Source organism: Leuresthes tenuis, unplaced genomic scaffold, assembly GCF_036924035.1.
Source record: "Leuresthes tenuis unplaced genomic scaffold, fLeuTen1.0.hap1 SCAF_5, whole genome shotgun sequence".
Classification (NCBI taxonomy): Eukaryota; Metazoa; Chordata; class Actinopteri; order Atheriniformes; family Atherinopsidae; genus Leuresthes; species Leuresthes tenuis.
Genome location: NW_027325359.1, coordinates 7,199,624 through 7,214,430, shown reverse-complemented (window position 1 = coordinate 7,214,430; position 14,807 = coordinate 7,199,624). Strand labels below are relative to the sequence as shown.

The 14,807-nt window shown below is 41.7% G+C and overlaps 1 protein-coding gene across 7 annotated transcripts in view; it reads left to right on the top strand.

Moving 5' to 3' along the window:
• frmd4a (FERM domain containing 4A) overlaps window positions 1–14,807 on the top strand; it is a 91,650-nt gene that overhangs the window by 52,523 nt on the left and 24,320 nt on the right. For 6 of the 7 annotated variants that reach the window (XM_072385689.1, XM_072385690.1, XM_072385688.1 and 3 more), the window contains exons 2-4: window positions 7,601–7,666; window positions 12,411–12,505; window positions 13,928–14,020. In XM_072385689.1, coding sequence (XP_072241790.1) covers window positions 7,601–7,666; window positions 12,411–12,505; window positions 13,928–14,020 — 254 coding nt within the window. Of the gene's footprint in view, window positions 1–4,654; window positions 5,230–7,600; window positions 7,667–12,410; window positions 12,506–13,927; window positions 14,021–14,807 lie in introns of those variants that run through there. The other variant, XM_072385691.1, reaches the window with a different exon arrangement.

Sequence of the window (14,807 nt, the reverse complement as noted above, 5' to 3'; positions counted from 1 at the left end):
TCTAATGGGCTAACAGAATATATTAAAACTGTGACACACACACACACACACACTCACATAGGAGACAGCACTGTTTAATATTCTGCAAGCTAAATGATTAGAGTGTTTGGTATTCTATCCAGTCACAGGATAGGGGCCAATGGAGTTCAACCTCTCTGCAGCACACTGTGCCCTTGAGTTTCGGCCACAAGCTGCGTGCCCCAGCGTGAGTGTGTGCATGTGTGCAAGTATGTTGTCTATTTGTGCATGAGATAGCAAATAAAAGACTGAAAAGGTGAGGAAGAAGGAGAAGTCAAGGAGGAAGAACATCAATCAACAATGCTCAGTGTTTTTACAGCCTAGCAGATACACACACTGTACACATTTTTGTTTAGGCTGTTGTTAGCAGTGCCGAACCAAACACCTCGCTCTACGTCGCACCGTCTGCATGCATCGCCAGCGGTATCAGTGAACACAGGGTCACTTGGGTCTACAGTGATTTCTCATTGTGTGAATTATAGATGAAGAGAGGAGGTGTAAGGGGTAAAAGATCCATCCCCTGTGAATGACTCACACTGCCAGTCCACATCCTGGCAGATCATCCCCTATTATCACAAAGGATATGTTTCATTGAGATAAAAGTCCTGAAGACATTACATCACTCGTAGCTTTCTGTCCTGAAACACCCTGCTCCTCTTGTTAGTTTCTCGGCACTCTGGCTACCCCTCTCTTCTCTGCCCTTCCTCGTAAACTGATTAGTTACTGAATCAGCTCTGATCAATTTAATCAAAAACACAGGGTTAGGCTCATACACCAAGACACACTCACAGAACAGCTTTTTAAACCAAGAGTACTTGGCTTTTTGCACTGGAATTTAAAGAATGCCCAGTGAGTGTCTGTGAAGGGCAAAGATGACCAGAATTATTAATCTGAGAAGTAGAGCAGGCAAAGACAGATTATCACGGAAGAGAAGTGGCAAAGTAGGATAATCCCGTTTGACTATTTTCAGTACAGCTCATCCTCATAACAAAGCATAGCAGTGAAAGAGATGGGTGTCCATCATGTGCAAAGACATACAAACTGTCACAACGTGCTAGTCGTGTTCCGTGTGCACAGTGACCAAAAATGAGATTTGCGCTCAAACGAACACACTGTGGCGCTGCATCATTGCACTGGGCTGACGAAAGGCTTTTACTGGCTTGAATGTCATTTCTGGAGACATTTGCTGTGGTCTTGTTTGAAAATGTTCTTTTCTAAAAATAACTCCAGGCTCTCTATAAGTGTCCGTGCACACGTGTGCATCTGTATGACCCAGTTTTTGCAGCCACATCGTTTTTACATCAGTGAACGCAATGAAAAGTACAGTTAAAATAAGGACATGTAATGGATGAAGAAAGCAAAAAAAAAGCAAAAAAGCAATAGCTGCAAGCAGAAGGATGATGCAGATATAAGAGGAGTGGCTGTACAAGAGTATTCATTTGCAGACGTTTTCATGCATGGTACCAATGGTCAGATAAGTAAGATATTCAGTTTATGGCAAAAGATAGAATCCCTAATCCCACTGTTAAGGGAACAATACATATATATAATAATGCATCACATTCAAAACAGCATTATCATTAGGTCATTTTAGGTTTAGGCAATGTAAACATTCACTTTAGAATGTTCAAAGAATGAAGTAAGGAATTACAAATCATTAGGAATTCAGCAACTTGAATATTAGTTGAATACTGAGTTTGTACCTGTATCTTTCCAGTTTATTGGAAACCGAGGCCCCTCTGGATGCACATAGCAGCAAAGTTGAACCTGAAATGTGAAGGCAGAGACGGATCTGTGTTGATTCAGAAAAACACAGTTTAGATCACACAAATCAACCAGTAGGCACAATTCCTGATGTCTTGACAGTGCCAACTGAAAACACCTTGCAGCAGTGTTCCCAGTAAAAGCATCAATGTAGAATTTAAAATTCAGAAACGTCTCCATCTGTCAGCTTCAGTCAAAGTCAAGATTTTATTTTTATTTTTTTATGTCTTTAAATGAAGGGAAGTGATAGTTTTTTGTTGTTTTTTGGGGGGTGGAGTGAAAGTCTGGGAATGGAGCTTTGTAGTAAATTGAGAACAAAGCAGAGCTGGCTACAGAAATATCTCTAGTTTGTTTGAAGTGCCAGTATGTTTCTGATTTTAAAAAAGGCCTAACTGGAACCACATTTCAGTCCCAAAGTCACTCACAGGCAGGGAGGGTGGAGCTCACACTCACACACAAAAACAGACATGCACACACGTACACATACGCACACAAACGCACTTGAAAAAACAAAACAGATCTTTCCCGGTCAGTCGTTTCTCTAGACATTCCTGGCTGCTTTTCCCTGACCCTCCCTGCTCCATCTCACACTGCCACTACTAGAAGTATAAGAAGACAGGATTTGGCCCTGCTATTATTTTTGCATCAGGTTTTCAATACTGAAGTGGACTGAAACTCTTTACTGTTTTTATGAATCTTGTGTTGTAATCTAATCTGCTCCATATGTAAGTGCTGTAACATTAAAACAGCAGGAGCGTCATAAGGGCCGTTAAGATATAATGATCTCAACATCATAAATCATCATGGGGCTCCAAGTTTCAGTTGATGCTTGCTTTGAGTGTGACATGTTTAAAAGCGCGTGTTTATTTTGTCTCCAGAAATACGGGGGGAGATGCAGACAATGGCAGACAGAGCAATGCAGAGAACGACAGCATGTGCGTCTTAACTGCCTACCGCAGCGTCCCACAGTCAGGGTTAAAGGGATTCTCCATGTTGTTTCAATTAACCGTTCAGCTGTGTTTACATCATGCTCTACCAATACTGGTAACCTTTTCCAACGCAGACCATCAACCCTGTTCCTTCTGCTTGTCCCTCAATCCTGACTGTAATGTCCATAGTTTGTTAATCCCACCTCACCCATTCAGATCTTTCCATTTTGGACCCCATAATCCATAGAAATGCACAAGATCAACACCTCATTGCAGCCTAGAATAGAAGCCCACAGGCTCTGTAACAAAGCTCAGTCAGAGCCCATATAACTTACACCAATAAGTGATTCTCTCTTTGCACTTCTTGGCAATATTCTGTGTAGGTCATGGAAAGGTGTGCCTATATGGGAAAGATAAGGGGCATGGATGTTGAACAGAGTGGTTCATTAAATCAAAGACATGTTTCATTGTTCCTTCCAGCCTTGCTTCTTTCCTTCCTTCCTTTCCCTCTCTGTCTAAGTTGATGAATCTGCCTCCTCTCCCTCAGCCTCCTCACTTGCATCCATTTCAAACAGAAAGAAGAATCCATAAACTTGTGCAGTTTAGATGTTTCAGGATCTTGCTCTTGCAATTTTTTTCTTTTTTTTTTTCTTCTGTCATGGCCAGCCTTACCCCATTTCCCCGCTGCCTGCTCTGGTCCCGTCTTTCTTCCTCTCCTGCTTTCTAACAACGGAGTCCTTGTCATAGCAAAATGAGGAAGCTACCAATAAAGGGAGATATGTATTTGACCAGAGAATGAAAACGAGGGACTGGTGTGTATATTAAAGCCAAAGAAAGTCATCTGGAGATGTTTAAGTTGGACAGGCAAGTTTCCGGTGTCTGGAGCAGGCCAAAAATATCCAGAAACAGAAAAATCCAGCAGGAAAGGAAAGGATACACCTCTTCATTTCTCATGTGACCTTCTACATTTAGCAAACTAAGCTGATTTTTTTTCTATTTGAGGGGGTTGCAGCATATTCTATGATAGCAACAAAGCTGTTTAAACCAAAAACATTCAATTGAACAGCATGATATTGCTTAATATGATGGAGATTAAGTCCATATTTTAGATATGGTGCAACTGCATCTGGCTCAAACAAACTGTTGTTTGAAAAGTCAAACAAATAAGCAAATACCCCTGATGCTGCTTTACATGTGCCCTGACACTGTTTTCACAATGCAGGAACTTAACATGGCAAAGACTAGCTGAGTCATACAGACACTTCACTGATGGTTGGAAGCCTATAGGCTCAGGCATATCTATGCCTTACACATTAGTATCTATTTATGTAATGGTAAGCTGGATTGGTTCTGTTATGATAACAGTTTGTGGTTTCAACGGCTGCTGTTCCAGCTGTGTAAGGTGAACACAAGTGCCCAATTTTGATCATAGGAAAAAAGGAAAAGAAAAATCAGTTGGTCCAACGGCTGCTGAGGACTGAGAGTCAACATTCATTCAAGCAAGCCAAACCTGAGAGCAAGATATGTGTTTATGTGTGAACAGGAGGCAACAGGCTGACGGGGAGACACGAACAAGGATGTCCACTGAAACATTAAAGCTGTGCACTGGAAATAACTCATTGGTATGGTAATCTGTCAAATACACGTTATATTAAGTGTGCAGTCATATGAGGTTAGAAGAAAAACAATTATTATCCCTCACGGACGGTATTTCATGAAGGAGGCAGACCGAGATCACTGCTCACTATCACTTGCTTTAACGGCAGACTATGTGCTCTGCACACTCACATGTCTGTTTGGGTGGAAGCACGCACACGCACGCACGCACGGAGAGAGGTCTGCAGTTTCTCATGGCTGTGAGCTGCAGAGAATTCCCCCTCCTCTCCTCCTCTCCCCGCCCCCACATCTTGCCTCCATTATTCCCGTGTTTTCGAAGCAACTCCGGTGACAACGAGAATCAGATATCTGGCAAGTGACCGGAATAAGCGGTATCTTTAAACGTACATCTTCCGGTCGTCCCCATCGCTTGTTGACCGGTGGTGCGGTCTCGTGCTATCAGTTCACTCACCGTTCGTGCACGGTGCCGGTAGCGAATAGGGAGGGCAGGTCGACCGGGACTTGCAGCGTGAGGCTCTCTCATTTCCGAAGGAGGGATGAGAGCGAGGAGCCAGCCTCGGAAGACGCTCCATGGTCGCCGTTAATTGGCGCCTAGTTATTTTTGGCTGGAATGACGAAGACATTCACAACAACGGTGGTGCGGCGTTAACAGGACTCAGCGGACATCCAGTCAGCTGCGACGCTTGTAACTAACGTTAACTAATGGTCACAAACATGGATGCTGACGTGCCCGCTCCTTTAGGCCGGCCAGGAAAACGGGTGTTTTTTGACGATTTTGTGGCAGGAACACGACTCGTCTCTTTCTGGGATTAATACTCTTATTTTTCCTTTTTTTTTGCTTCCTCTGCCTTTTGGTGCCAGTTTCTCTGTGTGAGCCCTGCAGGGAGCGTTTGTTTGCAAGGTACCCTTTACTGATAATGTCCCTGCTGCCGTAGATACTGACCAAGCAGCAGGGGCAACAGTCTGTGTGTGCCTGTAATTTTGGTGTGTGCACCAGGAAAATAATGAAACACTTCGAACATGGCTGTTTAATGCAGGGGTATATGCTGCTTTATGTTTTCGTCGTTTAATCGCAGCGTTTGTTGTCAGTGAGTCAGACCTGAGGGTGTATGACAGCCAATTCAAACCTGACAAGTAATGGATCAGAAATGTTGATGGGTTACATACAGAAATGAATCACAGACGAGGATAAGGTGATGGAGCTTGAATATGACATGCTTTTCTCTGCAGGGTAATGTAGCAAATATGTAATACATATTATAATGTGAACAGTGCCAAGTTGCTGCATCTATTCAGTGATCTTTTGTCATGTTAAAAAGACCTCCCGTGTGAACTATCAGACTAATATTAGTTTCACTGTGTAAAAACATTACACCAAGTCAAACTGTTTATGATTGTGATCAGTTTAATGATGATACGCCATAGAGACTTTAGTACATTTGATTTCATGATGCATAGAAACTCAGCAGAATGTCCCCAAACCCGAAAATGAAATTCACTTTGTGGTATTGTGTTTCTGGCAGATTGCACTCCTCGCTTTAACCCTCAGGGCAGTGATTTGTTACCTGACATCAAGGTTTGCTGTATTCCCAGGTGCTTGAAACTGATTGCCACTGAGAGTGCTCAATGGACAAGCTGTTCTGTCGGTAGTACACCAGGTTTTGTCATCTTTTTATAGAAGTAACTATTTCTATTCAGACTCATACATTAGCGGCTTCTAAAGTTATATTTGTATTCTCCAAAAAGTGGCTCTAACAAACTGTGTCTGCGCCATTAAACTACTATTTAGTAAAGTTAGTCAGTACTGTATACTGTGTAAACACGGAATGATTTGGAAAGGTAAGACAGGGGTAGGAGACCAGAACAAAAGTCAACGTTGGAAAATTAAAAAAACGTAAGGGTGTACATGCCACTGACTGTGTGCACAGGTGCACTCAATCTAAACACTGAAACCACAGGAGATCGCTGGTCAGTGGGAGAGTAAACTGAAGCCTCTCACATGCACAAACACCAATAGCCATCCAGGAGAGTTAGCACTGGGATGACTGTTCAGGCATACCTCTGTCACTTTTCCCCCTCTTCTTTTTCTGGTATCTTCATCTGTGTGCAACATCTCACTTTCAGCCTGTCACCCTTATGTAAGGAGGCATAAATGATAAAAAAAAAGAGGGAGAGAGAGGAGAAAATAGGTGTACTATCAACTGTGACACTCTTAATAAATTGCAACAGCCTCAGGAGGCTTTGTGGTGAAGAGTTTCAAACCGGTTATGCCTGTGTTCATGTTTATGAAAGGTATGTTTTGAAGGGAGTTATTATCAGCTATTTGACTATGATGATCTCTCTTCTTCTCCTTCTTACTCTTCTCCAACATCTCCTAAACCATGCACTATCCTCCACCCCCTGACTCCCCATCTCCCAGATGTGGGGGAAGTGTGGGAGGAGCTGGAGGGTGTTTGCGCTCCTCAGGGTCCCCGCTTCCTGTTAAATTGGAGAGAAACTCCACATGTGCTGAAAAACAGCAGGATACAGATACATACAGACACACTCTCACATGTTCAAAACTAGCACACTTTGTTCATGTCCTTTGAGGACGACTGACTTCATGTCGACAGCGGTTTTATTTTAGTCTGGGATTTGTTTTCACGATGCAGCAGCCAATTTCCTGGCAAATTTGTAAAGATATATTTGTCTGACACATGAAATATTCTTATCACTTGTTGACCATTTCAGAATTTCATCTGCTTTCGCTACTTACGCCTGAACTTGGCACGCTGACTTTTTTTTGCACCTTTGTTTTTGTTGCTCTGTTCGGCAAACCTTGTGTCAGCAACACAAACCCTTCAGTGAACACTGTCAGCAAGCAGTTTCACTCAGTGTGGTTACGAGTGCGCTGATGGATAATGCGTTTCCTGCTCAAGGAGGAATGTCAGAAATGTCCGAGAGGGACAGAGAGCAGGACTTTGTCTCTGTTGGTCCATTGTGTCTCGCTCCAGCTAACCTTGTTAAGACTTCACTAAAATACTACACAGACTGGAAAACATCAAACTTGGTGCACAACACATGGCACAGCCTGCTGTCCAAGTTGATGTAGGGATGGTTCACGTTTATCATGGAGATTTGTGTCATCTTCGTTTTAAAACTAAGCGAGCAAAGTTGTAATTTTTCCTGTTTTTGTAATGTTTTTTTTTTATTTTTTATAAAAAGTAATACCAGTGGTGAATTCTTTCAAATATTAAGAGAACCTTTTGCATTTTCTTTTCTCCATTTCTCAGATGACAGAGGGGAGGCGATGTCAGGTCCATCTCCTGGACGACAGGAAGCTGGAGCTTCTTGTACAGGTGAGCTTCTCCTCTTGCTGTCCTTTTGCTCTTTCTTCCCTTTCTGCTGTCTCACTTCACAGATTCTCATTTCCTTGACGCAAGAGGGAAGCAATGTCTGCTGTCTTAGGGGACTTAGATTATTGCTGACAAAGGGGAAATTTGGTCAGGAGTAGGTGACACTGCACTTTCTTGATGCTCACCTGATCTTTCCACACACACTTAAGAATACACACAGGCGTGCTTGCAACACTGAATTGATGTTCTGTCGCAGCTATGCGTCCTGATGTAGAGTTCAGCTATAAGGGTGACCTTTTTATTTGCTATTTGACCCTCTTAATCTTCTCAACATGCAGTCTTTTACTGCTCTGGCTCTATAGCCAGGTTTATCTGGTTATATGTATTTTTTTTACCGACTGTTCATGGTATCCCTTTAACTCTCTTATGGTTTGCATTGGACGTTTTAACCTTAATTCATTAGAATTCTTATCCTCTTTCCACTCCTCCTAACCTCCTCTAGCTCCCTGTGGTCTGACCATTACCTGATTCCTTTGGAATGATAGAAAGATGAAAGAAAGTAATTGCCTGAGAACAGAAGAAGACAAGCGAGCATAGAATTGAACGACTGATGCAGAAACTCAAGAGGTTGAGGGGAAGAGAGAGGTGAGATGAGCGCTCAGGAATGGAGAGACAGGAGATGACACTAAAGGAAAGGGAATAGAGAAGATAAAATGGAGGGGAAAGCCAAGGATAGGTCTGCTGACTTTCTGATTTGATTAGTCTGCCAGAACTGATCCTCTCTTTCACATTGGTACTTGTTTCTGCTCTTCTCCCACTTACTGTCTCTCTATCTCTCTGACTTTCCACTCGTCACTCTCCGTATCATCTTTTCTCATTCACCCGCTGGCTTGCTTTTACCTGCTCTCCCCCCGACTCTGTCTCTGTCTTTCTTTAAATACAGCTGTGGCTTCTTTTTTATCTTACCATACACTATTTTACTTCAACAGCTTAAGGTATCAGGCCTCAATTAAGGAGGCCTGATACCTGAAGGCCTGATAGCTAAAGATCTGATTAAGGCCTGTGTTGAAACTCTCATTGTTATTAGTATGAATTGCCATGTTTTATCTTATTTCGGTGCCTCAAAATAAAACCTAAGACAGTGCCCTTGAACACTTGCACCGTATTTCCACATACTTTTGTATTTAATTGCAATTGAACCGTAAGTCAGTTTATTCCCATGGGAGCTTGTAATCGTAAGGCTGTGTGCAAAACTTTAGTGTTGGTTCTTTTCTCCTCCAGAATTTGCCTTGAGTACACCGAAGATGTTTTATATTTTGCAATGGATTGCGGAGAGAGAAAGAGTGCCAGCAAGTTGGACAAACAAAGTAGCGACCTGGCTAACAAAATGTTAGCTTAACAATCTGTGACTCTGCATTTAACACTGAATTCATATGGGATTTAATTGGATAAAAATCCTCCTATTCTCACCAGAATATTTATTGTAAAGATGTGCAGTAAATCAAAATGTTTAGCATGGTTATTCCATTTATTTGATCAGATAAAAGTGCTATTAACTGATTTTTTTTTTCATATTTGGTATGTAAATTGTAATGAGAGGTGAGCTTTTTTTGTTTTTATTCCCTTCCTGTATTGGGGGCTACCTTCTATTGAAAAAAGACTCAACTTTTAACATCCTATTTTTTATTATTGGAATTACAGTATCCATCAATTTTGTCCTCTTCTCATTCTTTATTCTCTTAGCAATTAAGAGTAGATAACTAGAAAATGAATGAAGTGATAGTTAATACCCAAATACATAATATGGCTTGTGTAACTTTTGTGCAAGTACAACACAGAGTTGTGAATGATTAAAGACATATTTTTACTTCATAATATACAGTTTAATTTTTACTGTAGCAGTAGCATCAGCAAAAGAGGAGGAATGAAAAAAGGGCCAGAAATGTGGATGTTATTTAGCAGCTGTCACATTAATCAGGATACCACTGCCTCTTTGTCTTTGTCCTTACACCCTTTTGGGCGGATGTTCTGTAGGTCTTTGAGCTGTTAGTAGGACCATAGAGAATTACCATGTTATTCTAAGTTTACCACTGGATGAAGAAGTAGTGAAGTCCTACTGCAAATAAGGGATTTCTTCACAGGTTCATCCAATAACTCACAGGCAGTGCAAACAGTTGTGTATTTGAAATGTTTAAATACAGTTAATTCCTCACTGATCACGTAGCAGCTCCACGGTCAGATCTGTCCTGCTGTTGTAACCATGCCGAGCACAGCAGCCAGCTTGGCATCACACGTTTCTTACTGATTGCTGAGTCTCAGAGGTGTCATTCACTTCACTGCTCTACCTTATTCCTTTTATAGCACATCCATCCTCCATGGTTTGTTTTTGGAGCAATGCACCATTGGCAAAGAAGTATGCACCCGGGGGACAGTTCTCAAAATGACCGTGTCGTAAGGAAACAAACTTTAAGTTTAAAGAGAAACGAACCGTTACAGGATATGTAGCTGAAATCCCCATCCTTACATAGCCTTGGTCTCTGTCGGCTGCCACTGATAAACCAGTTAGCCTTTCATTAATTGAAGACTCCAGGGGCCAGTCTTGGTGTTTGCACATACCAGACCAAGTAAACTACTGTTGTGTGTTTGTCATTTGTCTGTAGGTAAGCTTTACAGTGTCTCCTTCTCACATGCTCTCCCCTGTAATTCTTAAACTGTTAATTACCTGTGCTGCTGAGGAGGCACAGGCTAAATGTCTATTAGGAGTAATGCTGTCTAAGCTAGCAGAGAGCTGTTCTGTCTGATAGATGGTTGCTAAGTGTGTGTGTGTGCACTCGTGTGTGTGCGTGTGTGTAATGTGTTTGCTTGCTGTCTGTATGTATTTGTGTGTACCTCCATTATTGTGTGTCTTATCACATGTTTTATTGCCTGTCATTCACTGTCTGTGTCACTGTTTGCATCATTTACAACATTATTGCACATCTGGTATACGCAGTTCACAAATAGGCTTCAGTGTTCTTCAGTTCTAATTCTGCCTGTTATTCACAACAATGTTGAGGCAAGACGCTCAGTGAAACCTTAAACCTTACAGAACCTTACTCTTTCTGTACTGCTATTCATCTTCAATCATGCACTCCTGATGTTCAACAGTGTAGCTGGGGTTTATGTCAGCTCCATATCATCTTTCTAACTGTTTACACTGTGTGACCATGTGGCTCTGCCCTCCTGCTTGTTGGTTGCTACCTTGTGGTGACATTGATCTTCTTTAATTGGTATTGTTGCCATGGTAGTTGGCTGTTGGGTAGTAATGAAAGACCACTATTGTGTTTTTTCTCAGACTGAACCAAAACATGTATTACTGCTAATACTGTGAAGCTAGTCTCCTTTCAAACCTAAAATTTCCACATCTGAAATGAGCTGAGCACTTCAAAGAGACTACTGTTGATTTTGTGAGTTCACGCTCTCCCATTTGGAGAAATAACAGTGCCACTCATGCTGTGGACAGGAGTAACAATTTCTGCTGAGTCACACAGATCAGGACTTAAACACTGCAGTCAGCAGTTATTATCACCATTATGTTGTCATAGAATACACTAAGTACAGATTAGTTATTCTATTCTAGGTATACATCAAAGGGATAGAGAATGTTTTAATTTAGTTTAGTCTCCCTATCGTTGTCAGTTTCCAAACAAGTGTAAGGCACAAGCAGCCTTAATGTTAGCTTCACCTCAAGCTCTCCCTTTCACTTCTCATCTCTTAAGAGCCACTATGTGTACCATGATTACTGTTGGCATCATGCTTATTGGATCTAGGTCAGTAAGGATGTATGAGTGTGTATGTGCGCGTGCTTGGTCTGTATGACATCACCTCCTTCTCTTTAAATAGCTCTCAGTAGCTTCTGACACTGAACTTAGCTGTGCAGTGAGTAGATAATACCAGACAGCAGGACAATATTTTTATGCATGTTCATGCTTTAGCATTGTGTCTGTGTTGTGTGTGTTTGCATTTGCTTTCACACAACTTTTATTCTTCCTGTCCTGTCTTATGCCATATAGCAAAATACATGTGTTTTTTTCTGTATGCAGGGATTGGGGTGCATGTTGTTAGTGGACTGGAGTGCACATTTGTGATTGCTGATATGTGCATGTTTGTGTAAATGCAGGCAGCGAGGCACACCCATGGTTAACCTCACAGTAAGGCGTACTGTTACTCAGGATGTGACACACCAGCAGCATATGGCAGCAGTCCCTGGTCTTTACTTGGGTTTGAGATGATCTGTCTGCTCTGGATGTTGTGATTAATGATATTGCCTGAGCAAAATGTGTATTTGTTAGCTTGAAAGCTGTTGTGCTAGCTGCAGCCCTGTCTGCAGTACAGTGATTCAACCCAGAGCCATGACTCTGCAGTGGAGGTGTGGGTCAGAAAGGAGACTGGAGGGAGGAAAAAGGAAGGGCTTGGTACCTGCACTGTCAGCAACATCCACAAACTCCATCCATCTTTCTTGTGCTTGCTCTTTCTCTCACTTATCTCCCCTCTCTTGCTCTTCAGCTCTGTTGCCTGGTGTTTTTAGAAATGCTTAGTCATTGCAGTAAATCAATATCTGATATAGTATATTTGCGTGAAGCTTTACCACATGTGCTCGCTCCAATTAATCTCTTAAGTTATAAATACCTGCACTCATACAAGGCCAGTTATAACAGGTAAATACAAGCATAACCTAAACCAACATAATATATTTACCTCTCTGCAGCCCAAACTGATGGCTAAGGACTTGCTGGACCTTGTGGCTTCTCACTTCAACCTCAAGGAGAAGGAGTACTTTGGAATTGCATACACAGACGAAACGTAAGTTCAATTTCACAAAGTAATCTCACTAAAAAACACAATTCATATGGTGCACCAGTACCCCAGGTTCATGATGTTGATTTAAGTTTGTCATCGCAGACCTATTACATTGTAACTACATCTAGACTAAGTTGCTTGCAGTGGAACTGTCTAATTGATATGCAAATCATAAATACTAGAAGAGGATGACAGGAAAAGTAAGAATCAAGGCTCAGACCCAGCCTTGTTTTTGCTGGTAAACAGAAAAATAAGGACAGAAGAATTTAGGGCGCGTGATCATGGTCATGCTTCTTGGCTATTTGAAATCAGAGACACCAACGCCGTGGCCAGTGTAAGAAGAACACAGAAAAAGCCCAACCGAAATTAACTGCATTATTTTAGAGTTTATAGCGTTCAGTGTTTTTGTTGCCATCGTGTCTAAAGACAGCTGTTTAGCCAAAACAGCTTTGATCTTACTCGTGTACCCACTAATTTAACTTTGCTTCATCCATGAAAAACTTGAAAACTGTTAAAAAGGCAAGAACCACAGAATGAGTCAACTTGAGGTGCTGCAGAACAAAAGCATTAGTAAAAAAAGGCCTGCTGGTTTTTCTTTCGAGGAAAGTCTACAAATCTAATCTGCAGTGTCTTTTGTATTCCACATGCAAACAGAATTACTTATTTGATGTAGGTATGTTCCCTATTGACAAAGTCATTTTGATGTTATGATAAAGCATCATTGCTTTGACCTGGCATAGCAAAGATCGTGAGTCTGTGTCTGCTAGAAGCCTTGTTACAAGAGCTGTGCTTGAAATGCAAAAGTGACATTCAAATTACTCGTATTGTGTTTCCTTACCTAGAAAGAAAAAAGCACACTGGCATGATAGTCATGCAAACATGCCAGTGATTTACATACAGGCAAACATTGCTATGACCTCTGTGCCTCTCTGTTTATTAATTTATTCATCAAATGCACCCTCATATATCAAGCGGTTCTGGCCTCTGCTCTCTGGCATTTCCACAGCTGTGACACATACTGTTACTACTGTCAACCCAGCAAAGCAGAGTCTGATTTTGAGCCTTAATTCCCCCTGGAAGAGTTCTATGATGTGCAGATTTGTCTCATGTGCCTCGAAAGCAGGCGTCTCAACTCTGACCGTTCAGTGGTCAAAGAGGCTGTGTCAGGGGTACTGGGGAGAAAGACAAAGAGGGTGGACAGTTTGAGAGAGATGTTGCTCAGAGGGCCGTGCAGGGTTACCAGGGTGACAAGCTGCCTCCGCAGTTTTTCTCTCAGTTGGAATCAGAGAGGCAAAAAAAATAAAGAGGAATGCTGGGAGGAAGCAGATAGGAAGGCATTATGACTAAATTAAAATAAGGATGCTCAAGAATGAAATTTGGAGTTCCATACAATGAAGAATCTTTTTTTTTTTTTTGCTTCATCAGGAGCCACTTTAGTTGGCTGCAGCTGGACCGCAGGGTTTTAGAGCATGAATTCCCCAAGAAGTCTGGTCCCATTGTCCTCTACTTCTGTGTCAGGTGAGTCTTTCTTTAACACCTTACATCAGCATCACTCCCTGTCTGAGTGCTGTTTAAATGGCGGTACAACAGTGAAAGAAAGAAACTCAGTGAGTCTGAATGTGTTTATGTATGCACATACAGCACATTTACGTGGTAATGAGAACAGATTGATAAGATTAGTTATGAAATAGCTTTGACCTCAGTGTTTAACTCCCGCCATGGGGTCTATGAGCCAATCATGAGCCTCTTAAACCTCATCAGTATGCGCTGCATGCAAATCCCATGCAAATGGGCTCACAGTGACTACACAATGCCAGAATTCGCCAAAGAAGACAGCAGAAAGCCTTCCCATACTGAGAGAAGTCTCTTTTTTTGTATGTCGGTCCTGAGCATTTGCTGTTCTACAGTCATTTGTAGAAGGTGTGTTTAGTCATATGTAAAACTAAGGAATGCAGAAAATATCCTGGTACATGACTCACCACATTATGAGACATGCCCTTTCAGTGTGCTCCTCTTGGTTTTTTCCTATTCAGAGTCGTCTCGGCAGTTAAAAGCCAGCTTTCTTTTGATCTGCTGTGATGGGATAATAATATAATGTCTAATTTATTCAGTCTTGATGCTCAGTGCTCACACAATGGCTCCATCCTTATATAATGCGCTCCTGACTCACACAATGTATTGAATCATATGCGACAGCCATACAAAGTGTTCGCGTTTGTGTGTTTTTGATTGTATGCTTGCTTTAACCTAAGGCTATTAAAGAAATAAAGGAAGAAAAAGAAAGAAAAAAGAAAGCAGCAGCACT